This window comes from Labeo rohita, chromosome 12 (genome assembly GCF_022985175.1).
Source record: "Labeo rohita strain BAU-BD-2019 chromosome 12, IGBB_LRoh.1.0, whole genome shotgun sequence".
Classification (NCBI taxonomy): Eukaryota; Metazoa; Chordata; class Actinopteri; order Cypriniformes; family Cyprinidae; genus Labeo; species Labeo rohita.
The window spans coordinates 18,460,261-18,479,176 of NC_066880.1; the positions used below are offsets into that span (position 1 = coordinate 18,460,261).

The following is an 18,916-nucleotide window of genomic DNA, read 5'->3' on the forward strand; positions in this document are numbered from 1 at the left end:
GTATATAAATAACATTTTTCTTAAATATGTACATTAATTTGTTTGTATTTATATACAAACAGTACACACAGTACACACATATATATATTAGGCAAAATCAAATTTTGTATGCGATTAATCGCGATTAATCACAATTAATCGTTTGACAGCCCTATTTTTTTTTTTTTTTTTTTTTATACTTTTATTCAGCAAGGACACCTTAACTTGATTTATAGTGACAGTAAATACGTTTATATGTTACAAACCATTTATATTTCAAATAAGTAAAGTTCTATTCATCAAAGAAACCTGAAAAAAATAGTTTTCAATATTGATAATAATGTTTCTTGAGCACAAATTCATGGTTTCTGATGAATCATTAAATTACATTATTTTAAAGCAACTGTATGTACGTTTTAATCATTTTTAATGGTATACTGACTTCCAATAAGGTGAATGGAGACTTTAAATGCATTTTTAAAAATCTAACCCCAACTTTTTGAATGGTGTTGTGGATGTGTGAGGATACAGTTGGAGAAAAATGTTAATCTGCATTGAATTTAGTTGAGTGTAAAAAGTTTAGATATGAACAGAGTCCCGTTTGCTATATAATAGTGCAGTTGGAGAGTAAAGCAATAACTTGCGTTTTATAAACAGTGCTGTATTGTATACAGTATATGCAGTAGATCAGATATCAGAGCATCATTTCCGTTTTACATCATCTGTTTGCATGAGCGCCTGTTCTGGCTGAGCTCTATAAACCCGTGGCTTGCGTTTTTGCAATTTAGGATGTCAAAGCTCAGCTCGTGTTAAGCTTCATGTAGAGATTTAGGATTCCTAACTCTTTATTTTCAACATGGTCTGCTGGACTCATCTAGATGTCATGTTCTTTATCAAATATTGATGTATATTATGTATCAGTGGTTGATGACACTGGGCGATATTTACTGCCGCCATTGAACGTGCTCCAAAGCGGGAGATCAATCATCATTTGTATGCCATACGTTTTGCACATTGTGTATATATTTTAATGGATGTAATACATATTTTTATACATGTTTGGCGCATCCATGAGCTCTATTTTGTGAATAGTTTTGAAGATACGAGTATATATACGCCATCACGTGTCAATGAAATTTGATGTATTGTGAAAATACTGTCGTAGAGGATGTTTTAGAGTCTTAAATATACCAGAGGAATGCAAAACTGTCTGTTTCTTGTTTATTTTTGTCATAAGAGATGCTGAAACTGTTTTATACTCTTGATTATTTAATAGTACACATTTTTCAATGGTAACTGAACTGTAGAAAGTGTTTCAAGTGCAAAAACAAATCCACTGTTTTCATAGTGACATTTGATACAGTATTCTCCCTATAACAATTCTAAAAGGCTTATTTACATTATTGCATGAATGCAAACTAGCATTGTATTCATAGAATCACAACTGTCACTTAAACTTGAGAATATCAATTTGAATATTCATTTTTATATACTGTTAAATAAGATCGATATACATCTTTTGTTTCAGCTGCTAATCACTGTTACGGCCCCCTTCTGGACCGTGGTTTACTACATACAGTATATATAAAAAATAGTACTTATAGTTATATGTGTTACTATTCCTCAGTTTTGGAGAAACTTACAGGTACTGCACTACTTTTTTGAAAAGAAGAAATAGAGACCTGGCAACTGTACTCGGCCACAAGCTTATCTGGAGGTTTTCACAGTCATGTTGTTATAGATTAATAACTATATTACTCTTTGCTTCAAATCCTATCTACTGAACAGATATGACTGTGGCAGGATGGACACCTGTGGGTGACATCTTTGAAGCGATTCATACAGAAGGGGACCAGGCAACATCCAGCCAGACACCTGTGCCAGAAACAACAAAATGACAATGTAAATATCTTCTCTAATACTGCAGAAATAAACCTCAATTTTCAAATAGGCCTGCTTAGCAGATTTGTACAATGTGTACATGTGACCAATAATTCGGACCACATATCAAATTGCAAAAGTCATGTGATTTCTGTAAATGAGGCTTTGATAACTTTAATTTAATGGCTAGGAGGGGATTTCAATTAACATAATGTAAAAGCTCTTTTAAAAGCTCCTGTCACTAGCTGATAAATTTCTCACAAAAAGTGCTAATAGCAGCAATGGGGTTTGTGTCTGTCTGTGCGCTCTGCATTCTTTGTGACTGTTACATTGGATTCTTTCTCCAGGTTATACTGATATACCAGTAGGTACCAGTAGAGAGAATCATTGAATCATTCATCGAATCCCACTGATTCATTCAGCAGCAAATTAAAGGTATAGTTAGCCCAAAGATGGCAATTTCTTATCATTCACTCACTTTCATGTCTTTCTAAGCTCATGTAACTTTCTTTAGAAATGTCTCTTTTAGAGCTGACGCCTAATAGTCGACTAATCATTAGAGACATTTTTTGGCCGACCACAATTTTATTAGTCGCTTAGTCGCAGAAAAAACATTTCAAAAATCCACAGGAAGTGGTGAAATCACGCAGTCCGTGATGGACAGATCGTTAACTATGTTAGGTCTATGTGGTAGTCAGTACATCGAGCCAGACAATGACCTTAAATCTGAATTATCATCTGAAATATGTGAGTAGATGCAACTTAACATGGCGCTCAATCTAATGTTAACCTAGAAAAATGTGCACTATTGCAGTGTCTGTAAAGACGGTGGAATCTAACTGCATGACAGATGGGGGTGCCAGTGCGGTTACTTGTTCTTAAAATACTCCATCATTTTTGGTCATACAGATAAGAGTAGTACATCTTTCAAATCTGTAAAGACCCTGTTATCTGTTATTTGTGTGCACTCACAATAACAACAAAACATTGCGCTTTTGTAAAATAATGAAAGCAAACAGGATGCGAACCTTGAGTGTGTCAAAAAATAAAAATTAAATAAATAACCGAAACTCTGTGTATACTTGCCTTACAGACATGAAAAATATATCTATAGAGAGCGAAATGTCTACTTTCAACTGTATGATGGAATTTTTGTGCCACATTACAAAATACAAAAAAAATAAAAATCGAAGATTACAAGATTAAAGTCATAATATTTTGAGAATAAAGTCAAAATACTACGAGAATAAAATCTAAATATTTCGGCTTTATTCTCAAAATATTTCGACTTTATTCTCGAAATATTTCGACTTTATTCTCTAAATAATATTTTAAGAATAAAGTTGAAATTTTTTGAGAATAAATTCGAAATATTTTGAGAATAAAGTCGAAATGTTTCGAGAATAAAGTCGAAATATTTCGAGAATAAAGTCAAAATTACGAGAATTCATTCGTAGCCATTACAAGAATAAAGTTATATTGTTTTGAGAGTATATTCTAGCCTATTGCACATCCAAATGGCCCAGACTGGGAGCACCGGAAGAAATTTCAAAGTCTCAGCTTTCAAATTCTGTTGGTATTATAGCAAAATACAAACAATATTTCTTACAATAATGTGTTTTTCATGCTCTTTAATGTGTCATGACAGATCACTGTATTTGCTTCAGTTTAAGCGGCATGTAAGTCGATCATCTTTCTGATTACATGAGACATTCGTTTTATTAAATTAGGCTATACTGTTTTTTTTTCATGCTTTCTGATGTTGTCCACTTCAACCTTTAGAACGTTTTATTGTTTTTAATTAAATACATGTGAGGACTGAAAGGTTGGACGCCACAGACGTTTTTTGCGGAGTTGATTCACATAAATTCAGCAATCTGTCATGCCACATTAAAGAACTTATTGTAAGATACATAGTTTATATTTTGCTATAAAACTGATAAGTTGAGACTGTTTTATAGTACCAAAAGCACAAAGCTTATTGCTATTGGGCTGGCGCACTACAAGTAACGAATGGAATCAAAGACGTGAAATATTATTTCCAAATATGCTGTCCCCGCCAGTGTAACACATGATATGATTTTGGATAATAATCACACATATATTAGTGGTGTATTAAAAAGGGTTAAATAAGAGAACTACGGCGCCCCCACAAAGGAATGTCGATTGGGCGTGTGAGCTGATGTTAAGATAAAAAGTTGTTCCTGTTCAGTCTGTTAATAAATATATTCTTGATATTAAGCTGTTTCAGCGATTCCTTAAAATGGACTCTTTCTCATCCCAGTAAGATGATGAGGCAGCTCGGACACAACAATTTTCAAAATAAATTCAAATAAATAAACTTTAATCTCGTAATATCATCCTTTTTTTTTTTTTTTTTTTTTGTTTGTTTTTTTTTAAGTTGATTAGACTAATCGCTTCAAATAATCAACTGTTCCCAAAACTGCTTAATTATCCACAATTCTCAAATATTTTGTCTTTTGCAGAAGAAAGAAAGTCATACAGGTTTAGATGACATGAAGTTATGTAAATGATGACAAAATTTCGTTTTTGAGCAAACCTTTGACCAGTGACTATGAGTCACTGAATCATTCACTCATTTTGTATAAAAACACTAATTTATTCCAGAATGCCTGTGTGTGTTGGTCAAAGACGCACAATAGCCCCTTTCACACAGTAATACCAGTAAATTGCTGTAAAATTACCGGAACGACCTTACCGGTAAATACAAAAATGTGCTGTTCACACAGGCACTGATGTTCCATCTTTTTACTGGTAAAGCACCATTCACAAAGGGATAAACATGGTCAGGGTTTTTGTTGATGTTTTCATTTTTTGTCAAACATTCACATTCATCCAGCTGCTTTGAGATGTCGTATTCATACTGAACTACACAGTATGGAGTAAATGTGTTATCTGCATCAGAATGTTATGATTGGCCCAGAGTTAGACATCTTACGTCAGTGTGTTCTGAACTAGTAAATGCTCATACCGACAATCTCGTTCTGCGTTCACACAAGCACATTACTGGTAATGTTACAACTTCTCATACCGGTAAATTGCCAGAACAAATTTACTGGTATTTTTGAAATGGTCCTTTTTACACATTATCTCTTAATGATAATTTACAGTGTGATTTAATGTGTGAAAGGGGCTATTGTTTAATTCGTTATCATCAAACTGTATGTTTTCAGCATTACTGTGGCTAAATCTTAAGTTATTAATTAGTTTATTGATATAGAACAGTTGCAATATCAATATTGCATTACAGTTTACATTTACAGTCTTGTGCAGTTATTGATTATTCACTACAGAGTACTCACCCTACCACAGATAAGAGACAACAAAAGAGGAAGGCATTACTGCCCAGTTTATAGTGGATCTCAGTGGTGACGATCTTTTGGCAAGTAGGGCATTTCACTTTGGCAGGGGATACGGTGACATCGTCCAGGCTTATTGGGGGATCTGGGGGCTCTGGGGGCTCTGGGAAGATGAACACTTTCATTTATTTATTCATCACATGCAAACTGTTTCTATGGCATTTCAAACCTGGATATTTGTCTATGTATTCTTGTCAGTTGATAAAGGAGTTGTTCACTTGCAGAACAAAAAATAACTTTACTCACCCCCCTTGTCACCCAAGATGTTTATGTCTTTCTTTCTTCAGTCATAAAGAAGTTATGTTTCTTGAGGAAAACATTTCAGGAATTATTTCCATATAGTGGACTTCAGTGGTGCCCCCAAGTTTGAACTTCAAATGCAGAACTTGAAAATGCAGTTTCAATGCAGCTTCAAATGGCTCTTAACGATCCCAGCCGAGGAAGAAGGGTCTTATCTAGCGACACAATTGGTTATTTTCTCAAAAAATGTACAATTTATCCTACATCGCTGTAGAAGTACCAGCCCAGTGTTTACCAAAGTGAACATCCAAGGTCAAACACCCTTTCCAAAAAAAAAGGTAAAACAGTGATGTAGGACGATTTTGAAGTTGGAGGAGAATATGAGATGGTAGTTTTCGACATATACTAACTGTTTTGACCCGGATTACACAGAGTTTGCATGCGCATCGCAGAGCTAGACAAGACAAACAATTGAGGTTAAATTAAAAATAAATAAATAACTGATCGTTTTGCTAGATAAGACCCTTCTTCCTTGGCTGGGATCGTTTAGAGCTTTTTGAAGCTGCATTGAAACTAAATTTTGGAAGTTCAGACTCGCAGGCACCATAGACGTCTACTTTAGTATATCCTCAAAACACACAAAAGGGGTGAGTACATTATCTGTAAATTTTTGTTCTGGAAGTGAACTTCTCCTTTAAGATGTACTATGTATGTAATGCAGTGTCAGTGCAGTGTAATTTATTTTACCTGTGTTTTCTTCAATGGTAGGAGATACAGTTTCTGTAAGAAATATGGAGAATGTAGAATCTTTGGATTGGAGCTTTACTATTTGTCATGGAGATATTATTCAAGATAACCAACATCAGATTTGCAACATGACTATTTTTCACCTGTGTTTTCCTCTTGCACAGGAATGATAGGAGGAATTTCTGTAGAAGACACAGGAAGAATGTAGAGTCCTTGGAATGGAGCTTGTATTGGATCTGTCACAAAGAGTATATCGTGCAAGATATTACGTTTGCATACTTATTAAGGAAAAGCTTTCATAAAAGCCACAGTATCAGTTGCTTTTTGTATACTTCATCAACTGAAGAGATAATTGAGTTAAACTTCTTATATTTTGATTGTGAAACATTTTTTATTTTAATTAAAATAAATGACCTTTTAATTGATTAAAAACTTGTATTTTAATTATAATAAAATGTTTTCTTTTTTTAATTAAAGCATATCGTGGATTTTTTTATATGTTTTGTTTATATGATATGTAAAAATGCATCTGTTGTCAGGACAGATTTACATCATAACGACCACTAAAATGATTTTGTACTTTCTGCTTTGGTGGTCTAAATGAAAAATAAATGTACTTATTTACATAAATGTGTATTTCACTGAAGTACAGTCATGTGAAAAAGTTAGGACACCCTATTGAATTCCATGGTTTTCCGTATCAGGACATCATTTAAAAAAATGGTCCTTGGCTGGTCTTCAAATTTCGAAAATAAAACCTCAAATGAACAACAACACCTGACAAATTGCGCCGTGTCATTATTTGCTGAACAAAAATAAAGCCAAAATGGAAAAGTTAGGAGACCGTTACTGTTAACATTGGAATTAAAAGGGGATAAATAACAGTCAAGCACTGCTAATCAAATACCTTTGATTAACTGATCATCAGCAAGTCTGAGCACCTCTATAAAAGCATAAGCAATCATCTTAGAGAAGCAACTGTTGCTGCCATCAGTCAATTTGAAGTTTATTCATAAGTGAAAGACATTTAAAACAGACATCTCTCCTTCCAAGAGTGGATGTCCCAGTAAATTCATCCCAAGATCAGACCGTGTAAAGCTCAGACAAATGGCAGACAACCCAAGAACTACACCTCAGACTCTACAGGCCTCAGTTAACATGTTAAATGATAAAGTTCATGACAATACCATTAGAAAAATATGGGACAAAAATGGCATGTTTGGAAGGCTTGGCAGAAGAAGGCCTCTTCTATCTAAAAACAAAACACTGCAGCACAGTTTAGGTCTGCAAAGTTGCATCTGAACAAAACACAAGTCTTCTAGAATAATGTCCTTTGAACAGACGAGACCGAAGTGGAGATGTTTGGCCATAATGCACAGCACCAAGTTTGGTGAAAACCTAAAGAGCATATCAGCACAAACACCTCATACCAAAAGATAAGCATGCTGGAGGAGGGCTGATCATTTTGGGCTTGTTTTGTAGCCACAGGACCTGGACACCTCACAGCCATTGAGTTGGCCATGAACTCCTCTGTATATCAAAGCATTCTAGAGTCAAATGCGAGGGCATCTGTCCGACATCTAAAGTTGGGCCAAAATTGGGTCATGCAACAGGACAATGATCCCAAGCCCACCAGCAAATCTACAATAGAATGGCTGAAAAGAAAGGAATCAAGGTCTTGCAATAGCCCAGTCAAAGTCCAGAGCTCATCCTGATTCAAATGCTGTGGTGAGAGCTGTGCATAAGCAAATGCCCACAAACCTCAATAAACTGGAGCAACGTTGAAAAGAAGAGTGGTCCAAATTCCTCCAGAACGATGTGAGAGACTGATAAAGTCACACAGAAAATGAATGCTTCACGTTATTGCTGCTAAAAGTGGATCAACAGGCAACTGACTCATAGGGTGTCCTTACTTTGTCACACATGGCCTTACCCCTCTCGGCTGTATTTTTCTAAAATAAATAATGACACTGTGTGATATGTCATGTAATGATGTTTATCTGAAGATTTATTTTCCAAATTTTAATATCTACCAAGGACCAGATAATTTTTTTTATTGTCCTGATAAACAAAACCATAAAATAGGGTGTCCTAACTTTTTCACATGACTGTAATTAAAAATATGAAAAAAGGAAAACAATTTACATTTTGCACAACTTTGTTCCTGCCTTTGTTTTGTTCTGTCTCTTTCTCTGTGTGTATGTACCTGATATCCCCTACATTTTGAGGACAAAATGTCCACACAAGTATAAATACCAGTAAATTTAGACTTTGTGGGGACATTTTTTGGTCCCCATGAGGAAACATGCTTATAAATCATATAGAATGAAGTGTTTTGAAAATCTAAAAATGCAGAATGTTTTGTGTGTTGGGGTAGGGTTAGGATAAGGTTTGTATTATAATAAATACAGTTTGTACAGTAGAAAAACCATTACATCTATGGAATGTCCTTACAAACCAGTGTGTGTGTGTATGTACTTGTTTTTGCTACATTGTGGAGACCAAATGTCCCCAAAAGGATAGTCAAATCTGAAATTTTTGACAAATGATTACAAATAGTAAATGATGTTTATCTGAAAGTGTAACTATGCAAACATGTTTTCTGTGAGGGCTAGGTTTAGGGTTAGGGTTGGGATAGGGGATAGACAATATTGTTTGGTCAGTATAAAAACTATATAAGTCTATGGAAAGTCTCACCAATTCATAAAAACAAATGTGTGTGTGTGTGCGTGTGTGTGTTTGTTTGCTAGAATTTATAATCTAGACACATGCCTTTGTCTGTGTGTGTTGCCAAACTTTGGGTTTTTTTCTGAATAAGATCCTTCTCTTTTTGCTCCAGTAACTTCAGCTCTTCCTCTATTCTGTCCAGTTCTGAAGGGCCATCTTCATTTGCAAGGTATTCTAAAAACAAAAACCAAAACAAAACAAAACAAAAAAAAAAAAAAAAAAAACTATGTAAAACAACCAAATTATTGTTTGTACTAACTAGTCAAATGTAAGGACTATAGGTAAGAGTGGAGTCATTGCAATTTGAATGGCCATTTCCTGGTAAAGGCAGCTCCTTTAGTATTTAGAGAGGAGTAATTACATTACATAGTTTGCATGTTTTATTGTTCAGTGAAATAGTCAAATTAAGTTTTTGTTGTTCCAGCTCTGAAGTCTGTAGGGCCATTTAATTAGGGGCCATATACAGAAACTCATACGTTTTTATGTAACCAACTTAACTATATATATATATCATGGTTAGTCTAAGCATTTTAAGTTATGTTTCCATTAATCAAACCAATTAAAGTTTCATTCATTCATTTATTTATATTTTTACATTTTATTATCAATATCATTGCATTTAAATTGGCATGAGCAGTGTTGGGGGTAATGCATTACAAGTAACTTGAGTTACATAATCAGATTACTGTTTTCAAGTAACTAGTAAAGTAACGCATTACTTTTTAATTTAAGGTGAAATATCGGAGTTACTTTTTCAAATAAGTAACACCAGTTACTTTTTTTTCCCCATTTATTGATTGAATTTTTTTTCCCATTTATTGAGAAATCGGGAGTAAGATGTTACTGAAGTTCTAGAATATTTCAGTAATGCTCAAAATGAATAAATTCAGTGAAATGCAACTCGGAATATGACACAAACCTGCTATAATTAAATGTTAAATAACAAATATCCTTTATGTATTTAATCCCATTTTATTAACCAGTGTCTTTACTGCTGACCTATACTAATAAGCAAAAATTACTCTAGATAAACACAGCTTTTTTTATTGCTGAAGTGTGTTGAACTTTGTTCTTCTGTGTTCTACTGTACAGACGTGAATTTGCTTTTCCTTCAGCCTGAGGCTTATTCATTTCACTTTTCGGTGTGAAAGGGCTTTTACATTTGTCAAAATAGAACTTTTTTATATTGAAAACAAACAAGCAAGCCCTGCCCAGATATAAAAAAGGAACGCAAAAGTAAGGCAACGCATTACTTTTCATAAAAAGTAACTAATGTAATCAGTTACTTTTTTAGGGAGTAATGCAATATTGTAATGCATTACTTTTATAAGTAACTTTCCACAACACTGGGTATGAGTATTATTCAGAGTCTTTTCTTTACCTTCTATTCTGTTGTTCTTCTTTTGAATCTCCTGTAGAAACTGATGACGGTTCTGGAGTTGTTGTCGTCTGAAGAGGATGTTCCACAGGTCTCCATCCTGTTCAGAGTCCTGTGGCAACACTGGGGTCATAGTATTGCTGCCCTACATGACAAATTACATTGATTTTGAAGGTGCGGTCACATTCAAAACAATTCACTAGCTACCAATGCTCCATTGTCCATTATCAATAGTGTAGTGGAAGTCATGTTCATACAGCAGCATTGTGCTGGTCACGCGTATTTACTATGACTGAAACCTGCATCGGAAACGTTTTCGCCCTCGACTAAAACTAAGTGGAAATCCTCAGCAAAATTTCGCACAGCAGTAAATGCGACCGCAGTGTAAGACCACAGAGCCCTACAGATTTTCATGTGCAGGCAGCTGTGGATTTAGTCGCAAGATAAGGTTGGTGAATTACCATGAATGTGTAAGTGAAAGTTATCTGGATTTCTACATTGCTTAACATGTGATCTGAACTTAATTTAAGCCACAAATATTGACAAACACAATCTGACTAAACTAATAGCACAGGACATGTGCATAGCACATTATTGAATACACCAATTATTCTCAATGCAGAGTGGAGAAAGTAAGTGAAACCTTGAATCATGAACATTTGTTTTGAAGATGAGTTTTGACACATTTTAAACCATTCCTCCCTGTAAATCTGTTTCAGCTTATCAATATTGTTAGCTTGTAGCCAACTAGGTTCAAGCCCTCTTTATATGTTATGCCTCAGTATCTAAATTGTAACAAATATCTATTTGGATACTTTAGATCTGTCATGAGCCCTGTGTCTCACCTGGTTGCCTGTTGACGGCAACATTGCCCAAAGTTGCCCCATGTGTCATCAGCCTAATTAAGGTCAGGACTTGTGTGCTTTGGGCCATTGTTTTGTTGCATCACCCAACAAAATGTTATCCTGACAATCTTCTGTAAAATGTCTTGATGCACAAATGTATTTATTCTTCCTTTGATGATTGCAAAATCTCCTGGCCCGGAAGCGGCAAGGCGGCGTTAAACCAGTGATTTTGCAGAGTAAGACATGTTACTGGGTCAACATTTTTCGTTGACCCTGGAACAACATTACTGTCCAAAAACATAGACGTAACCCTATCTCTAACCCTACCCCTACCTATCCCTAGAGGGAACACCTAACCCTGGTTGTAAGCTTAAAAGAGGCATTTCCTGTAAACTTATCCCTCACATCTAACTGGTTGATTGGAGTGTTTTTCCAGGATGTACAAGGATGTTGTTCCAGGAACATGGTGTCTTTGATGAAATCACATTCAGCCGTTCTTCACAGTTGGGATGAGGTTTTGGAGTTGGCTTGGAGTGTCATTCTTCCTCTAGTGTGGAGCATTTTTGCCAAAAAAGTTCAACTTTTGTCTAGATGTCCACAAAAGAAAAAAAAAAAGAGGCCTGTGCCTATGAGACATGTTTCAATACTGTTTTAGCATTTTCTTGTTCAGTATCTGATAGTAGACACATGAAAAAAAAGACTTCAACAGTTTGTAGAGTTTTCTGGAGGTGTTTTGCTGTTGTCTTCTCACCTCTTTCACGATTGTCCATCTCCTTAAACTGAGCTTTCGGAGTTTACGTTTGGTTCACTTACTTTCTATACACTGCACTGTGATCAACTGATAACTTATTGTGTAATATTAGTCAGATTGTGTTTGTCTGTAATTGAGGTAAATTAAGATGAGACCACATTTTATGACACACTTGACTGAATTTTTTATCTTTAAACCATTTGATCTTAAGGATTCTCCTCAAATGCTTGAAATGCGTTGTTTAGATAAATATAAACTGTGCTTGTGTAAAAAAAAAATCTTTACGAAACTACAATTCTATAATTTTTTTTAATTAATCATTTGAACTTAAGAGTGAATAAAATCAGCCAAGTGCTGAAAATGCATGTGAAATCCTTCAGTACTATTTAAAAGCTCATATTTAAAAGCTCATGAATGTACTTAATCTGAAGATTTTTCTTTTTAGTTTTGGGTAATACGTAATTGTTTAGTAGTTTTGATGACTTAACTGTTCTAAAGTGTCAAAAATAGCAATAATAGATGTCTAAACCTTTGATCAGTAATGTAAATTTTTCTACATATACTAGAATAGTGATAATTCACTTGAATATATCTAACTACGTCACATTTAATAATCCAACTAAGCAGACAAGGCTCAGGAATCTAGTAACACATGGTTATTTTATTCAGGAAAACATAGCTTTTGCAAAACAAATTTCACAAGCTGTTTTAGGCCAATTTCCATTTAATTTCCTTTCAAAGCTGTTTAATATAGGTATTATTTAAATTCTGACACATGCACATAACCCAGGCTTTTTCTTATCATTGCCCACATACCTAAACTGACTTCGCTGTTTATCTAGAATTAAACGTAATGGCCAAATGACTGCAATCAACATTTTGATCTTGTGGATAATAGGCAGTGTTGCCATTTTTAGACTATTGACATTCTGCTGATTTCAATGCTTGCCATTAATGTCAGAAACAATATTTGACATTTAAACTGCAGCAGATAGATTTTTTAATCTTTGGAGAAGTTAGAAAATTGAAATACAGGTTTTTTCCTCCATTCTTTTAAGTACATAATATAAATGCATGTTCATCAATTTGGCTAAAGAAAGCATCTGCCAGTTTTAAGCAACCCCAAAGGAATGAATCTTTATGAATGTTGGGTCATTTCTCTGCAATGTTCAGTGTTTCATCATTTATGATTGACATAAAGCCATCAGCAAACAGTGTTTAATCTTTAAATGATGGATGTATCACATTACCTATAGGCACTAGGATGCTGTTTGTTCGGCGAGTCAAAGTCCAGCTCCGGGACTGAAAATGTTGACAATAGTGAAGAATTATGGAGAATGATCCGTTTACTGTTTTTGTTCCTCTCTCAGTCCTTGTTTAGCAGTTCTCCTGATGATGGAGTATTTAGCAGTCTTTGAATATTTCCCCATAATCTCTTATGTCTCCATCCTTATATCGGTATGAATGTAAATCACTAAAAAAAAGTAAATAAATACGAAGAATTATCCGAAAGCGTTACGGTAAATGGCACGCAATCCTTCAGAAAATAATCACCTATCTTTCACCATTTCTGTTTGTGAGAACTAAACAAGCTGAGATACTATTTCCATCTTGGTTTGAATGCATTTTCATAATCAAATTTGCAGTAAGGGGTGACGTTCTGACTGTAAACTGGTTTGTGTGCGCGTGCGGTAAATGTTTAGTGTTCATTTCAGAATAAAATATTAACATGCGCAGAGATAAAAACCACTTCCTTGAAGTATATATATATGTTAATGAATGTTCGACTGAGTCTTGTTTAAAAGCTTTTTAAGTTGAGGAACAGCAAGAAAAAGCATGCATCATGCCATTATTTAGTTTTAATTTATAATGATTTTTTGGTTTGTTTGCTTCATTTTTATATTTGAATTCATCTTTATCAGAACAATCATAGATTCAAAGTGTTCCAAAATAGATTGGCTAAAACGAAATGCTTCATTCATTTGTTCCTGTGGGTCACCTCTAGAGGTCAGACTTTCACAGGGACAGAGTGGACGCTGTGGTGTGAGGAGCTGTTCTGGATTACTCATGTCATTGAATTTGCAAATTTGATTTTGAATTTGAACAAGAAATTGAGGGACGTGTATCCAAACATGTCCGTTGGTGTTCACTAAGCATGTCTGTGAAACACTAAAAGCCACTTCCTCTTTGAGAGGAAGCAGCTGGAGCTAAGCCATGAGTAATGTGTGAGGAATGAAAGGCCTGACACATGAGAACCGGACAGCATTACTACAAACCCCGTGTAACTCTTCTCCCTCCATTTTTACCATTCAAACCTCCTCCCCACAGTTTCTCTGCCTTTGGCTGTTTTTCCCTCTGATCTATCGTTTTATTTCAGCTCTCTCTCTTTCTGTTCTATCTATGGAATTGCACAATATGTCACAGACAGACTGGGACGTCCAGTCTCTGCTGCAGGCACATGTGCCAAACGTGATCTAGGTGATGACATCACCGGGGGGAGGTGCTTGAACAGGCAATGGGGCGAAGTGGGGTAGGAGGGGCAAAGCGGGCTAAAACAGCCAGCAAAAGAACAGAAAGAAGCATAATATGCAAATATTGTTACACTGCTCAAAGTTGCTGCAGTTGTTAATCTGAGGAAATATGAACTCATTGTGTCGCTGATAACAAATGCTGGTGTTGTAGGTCATTGCATAATGGTAAAAAGCCCAGTGGCTTTTTACATCTTTAAATGCCTCTAATATTTTTAGTTTCTGTTCTCTTTAATGGTAAATTTATGTCATCTTTGACATTCAGATTCGCATGTGATTACAAAAACAGTTAACTGCAAGACAGCTGATTTGAATCTAAAAGACTTTGCGGCTTAAAGACGGCAGGGAGTGTAGAATCACTGCAGATAGTGCTGGTGAGGCAGCTGTGCTGATTTGTCTATGACGTTGCTTTAATCTGCTGCGAGCGAGTTGGTTCAGACCCTCAGAAACCTGAGCAGGAGGGAGCATGTGCGTATGTGCACATGGGGGAGGAAGAGAGCGGACAAATCAGATCTTCGATGAGCAGACACATTAAGATATCTGCTTGTGTTTGCAGTCATTACCCCTGTCTGACAAACACAACACAAACTAATACCAACTGGTGGATTTTTTTTTTTTTTTTAAATGTTGTATAACAATATTCTTGTAGGTCAGATGGAAAAACATGGCACTTGATAAGGTCATGGATTTGATTTGCAGTAAATGCATAAATTGAATGCAATGTATAAAACTTAAAATATAAAAGTGTCAAGTGGATGTAAATGTTATATTAACTATACTGTTATTTATCCATTTTACATAGACTGCAGATTTCTGTTTTGGCTTCAGTTTCATTGTTTATTTGCAGGACGGTATTGAATCTCTTGGTTGAGGTTTACTGTGTTTACTGTATACACACTCTTGTTAGCATTCTTTAATCTTATACGTCCATTTATATGCTTTCAAATGTAAATGTTTGGGCTTTGGAGATTCAGATGAAACTGATTTACAAAAAATGACTTCATTAGTATGTTAAAAAACAGTGGTGTTTTGCATCATATGCCGTTGTTTTCTAGCCAGAATGTATGAATTCATGGAGTTAGGTCATAGCTGACTGATTTCCAGCTTTGCAGATTTTCTTCAAGACATTTATGATGTTACGAGATATTCCATTAAAAAAGCTGTTCTTTTAAACTTTCTGTTTATTAAAGATTGATGAAACTTTAAAAATGTATGCCGGTTTCCACAGAAAATAGTGAGCAACTGTTTTCAACATTGCTAATGATAAAAAAATATTTGTTGAGCACCAAATCAGCATATTAGAATGATTTCTGAAGGATCATGGGACACTGAAGACTGATTAATGGCTGGTGAAAATTCAGATTTGCCATCACAGGAATAAATTACATTGTAAAACATATAATTAAATAGAAAATGACTTTCTTTCTTTCTTTCTTTCCTCAAACTTTTGAATGCCAGTTTATATTTTAACTTTATTATAACTTTAAGGAAGGAATGAAAGAAGGAATGCATAATAAAGAAATAAATAATTAAAGAAGTAAATAAAAATCTGCCAGTTTATGTGCTTTCCAGCTAATTTTCTTAAAAAAAAAAAAAAAGTTTTTTGGAAGCAAGAAATGAAGGAATGGAACATTTGTATGCCAGTTTATATGATTTTCAGCAAATTTTATTTAAAAATAGCTTTTTTTTGGTTAATGAATGCATGAATGAATGAATTCTTACTGACCCCAAACATCTGAATGCCAGTTTATATGATTTCCAGCTCATTTTCTTTTTAAAAAATTGCCTTTTTTTGTTATAGAATGAATGAATAAATGAGTGAATGAATGAAGAGATTCTTACTGACCCCAAACATTTGAATGCCAGTTCATATGATTTCCAGCTAATTTTCTTTTTAAAAAATTGCCCTTTTTGTTATAGAATGAATGAATGAATGAATGAATGAAGAGATTCTTACTGACCCCAAACATTCGAATGCTAGTTTATATGATTTCCAGCTAATTTTCTTTAAAATAGCTTTTTTGGTTAATGAATGAATGAATGAATGAATTCTTACTGACTCCAAACATCTGAATGCCAGTTTATATGATTTCCAGCAAATTAAAAAAAAAAAAAAAATAGCTTTTTTGTTATATAATGAATGAATGAAGAGATTATTACCAACCCCAAACATTTCAATGCCAATTTATATGATTTTTCAGCAAATTTTCTTTTTTAAAAATTGCCTTTTTTGTTATAGAATGAATGAATGAATGAATGGAGTGAGTGAGTGAATGAATGAATGAATGAATGAGTGAATGAATGAAGAGATTCTTACTGACCCCAAACATTTGAATGCCAGTTTATATGATTTCCAGCTAATTTTCTTTGAAAATAGCTTTTTTGGTTTATGAATGAATGAATGAATGAATGAAGAGATTATTACCGACCCCAAACATTTGAATGGCAGTTTATATGATTTCCAGCAATTTTTTTTTAAAACATAGCTTTTTTTTTTTTTTTGGTTAATGAATGAATGAATGAATGAAGCGATTATTACCGACTCCAAACATTTGAATGCCAGTTCATCTGATTTTTCAGCAAATTTTCTTTAAAAAAAAAATAGCTTTTTTGGTTAATGAATGAATTAATGAATGAATGAATTCTTACTGACCCCAAACATTTGAATGGCAGTTTATATGATTTCCAGCAATTTTTCTTTAAAAAAAATGCCTTTTTTTTTGTTTGTTAAGGAATGAATGAATGAATAAATGAATGAATGAATTCTTAGTGACTCCAAACATTTGAATGCCAGTTTATATGATTTCCAGCTAATTTTAAAGTTTTGGTTGAGGAAAATAAATTAATTAATTAATGTTATTATCATTATTATTATTATCATTATTGCTCAAAATCGGGTCATTCTTTTGTAGTTGGCTTGGTAAAAAAAAGTTAGTACAACAAATGGCTTGACTGGGACAAAATGTTTCTTAATCACAAATATGACATTATAGCTTTTTTAATACACTTGATTTTCTCCTCGACTGCTATCACAGATTGAGCCACCAGCCAATCAACATCATACCATATTCCTGTGTGGTTTCAGAGAGATTAGTCACACAAAATTACAGCTCAAGTATTTGGCTTAAAAGAACTGATTGTCGTGAGCAAAGAAACCATCCGGAAGGTCATGGGAAGAGGACATGCTTGCAGCTTCCAGGTGGGCCACTGAGCTGAACGGGTGTAGTGGGTGTTAATGCAGCAATCAGATCTCTCACTCACCATATCTTGCTGACTCATGCCCACTCGTTCTTTCCAGCCAAACTGTAGCAGACATCTCCTGACAAGCTCCTGGAGTGGCAGTGTGAGTCATCTGATATCAAACCTTTTCTGATTCATTAAGCCCCTGCGGCCCCTCCCCTACCTCATCCCAAACCGGGCCGCAAACTCCTATTCAAAATGCAGCACGATGTTCGCACTTAGTAGGAAGACATCTGCGCTGTCCTTCTCCCCTGCCATGCAGAACATTGTGCCCTGAACTTCGAGCTGTGCCAATGATAACGTGGGAACAGAACGGAAAGCAGGCGACCGTTTCAGAGGCCAAGATGGAGATGAGAGTGGTGGGACGTTACATTTGACTACAGATCAAATTCAGGTTCTGAGATGGATGGCTGCAGTATTAGAGCCAGGACAAGGTTCACCTGGCACTCCGCAGCGCCATGCATGCTAACGGCAGTTTACTTGGCAACGTTCCGGTTCCCAAGTCACGCCCTGAAAACATACAAACACAAAACGGTAGCGCTGTGACGAAGAGGACAAGAGGGCGGAAGCAGACTGAGATTGGGCCCAATTCAAGTTCTCTCTCTCTCTCTCTCCATGTGTTTGATTCAGAGGTGAAACAAGGACATTCAACCTGAGAACCTGCTGACCTCTGGAGTGGCCATGTGTTAACCACACAATATAATCTTTAGAAATACCTGCTGTAGTTTTATGTCCCATGTCATATATTTTAATATAAACACTCACTTGTAATCCAAGCTTAAATAAAGGATTAGTTCACTTCCAGAATAAACATTTCCTGGTAATTTTCTCACCCCAACGTCATCCAAGATGTTCACGTCTTTCTTTCCTAGTCGAAAAGAAATTAAGGTTTTTGAGGAAAACATTCCAGGATTTTTCTCCATATAGTGGACTTCAATGGGGACCAATGGGTTAAAGGTCCAAATTACAGTTTCAGTGTAGATTCAAAGGGCTCTACACAATCCCAGATGAGAAATAAGTGTCTTATCTAGCAAAATGATTGGTCATTTTCCAAAAAAAAAAAAAAAAAAAAAAACCTAAAATTTATATAATTTCTAACCACAAATGCTCATCTTGCACTAGCTCTGCGATGTGCATCCGTGACTTACATAATCACGTTAGAAAGGTCATGCGTAGTTAGTTCTTCGTCTGTGTACTTCGGTTCAAAAAGGTAGAGTAGA

At 35.0% G+C, this 18,916-nt stretch overlaps 1 protein-coding gene and 1 long non-coding RNA gene across 3 annotated transcripts; one reads left to right on the forward strand and one right to left on the reverse strand.

Moving 5' to 3' along the window:
• Positions 1-1,738: 1,738 nt before the first annotated feature.
• LOC127173856 (lipopolysaccharide-induced tumor necrosis factor-alpha factor homolog) lies at positions 1,739-18,551 on the reverse strand. 2 transcript variants are annotated; one of them, XM_051123902.1, is made up of 8 exons: positions 17,718-18,551; positions 13,179-13,402; positions 10,336-10,477; positions 9,000-9,128; positions 6,371-6,463; positions 6,228-6,260; positions 5,184-5,334; positions 1,739-1,854 (listed from the first exon to the last, which is right to left on the reverse strand). In XM_051123902.1, the coding sequence occupies exons 3-8, from the start codon at positions 10,463-10,465 to the stop codon at positions 1,746-1,748; spliced, it is 645 nt and encodes a 214-aa protein (XP_050979859.1). In that variant the 5' UTR covers positions 10,466-10,477; positions 13,179-13,402; positions 17,718-18,551; the 3' UTR covers positions 1,739-1,745. The 2 variants fall into 2 exon arrangements, with proteins under 2 accessions (XP_050979859.1, XP_050979858.1); XM_051123901.1 differs by having other exon boundaries at positions 5,184-5,343.
• LOC127173860 (uncharacterized) lies at positions 1,823-6,990 on the forward strand. Its single transcript, XR_007828812.1, has 3 exons — positions 1,823-1,881; positions 2,208-2,295; positions 6,392-6,990. It is a non-coding gene; the product is annotated as an uncharacterized LOC127173860 (long non-coding RNA).
• Positions 18,552-18,916: the final 365 nt, after the last annotated feature.

What these genes read in the sequence shown, in the direction of transcription:
- LOC127173856 (XM_051123901.1), bottom strand. Translation starts at nt 10,465, where the DNA reads ATGACCCCAGTGTTGCCACAGGACTCTGAACAGGATGGAGACCTGTGG. An exon ending in TGTGCAAGAGGAAAACACAG is followed by an intron (nt 6,261 to 6,370) that starts GTGAAAAATAGT and finishes TATTTCTTACAG; the next exon opens with AAACTGTATCTCCTACCATT. An exon ending in TACCATTGAAGAAAACACAG is followed by an intron (nt 5,344 to 6,227) that starts GTAAAATAAATT and finishes TCATCTTCCCAG; the next exon opens with AGCCCCCAGAGCCCCCAGAT.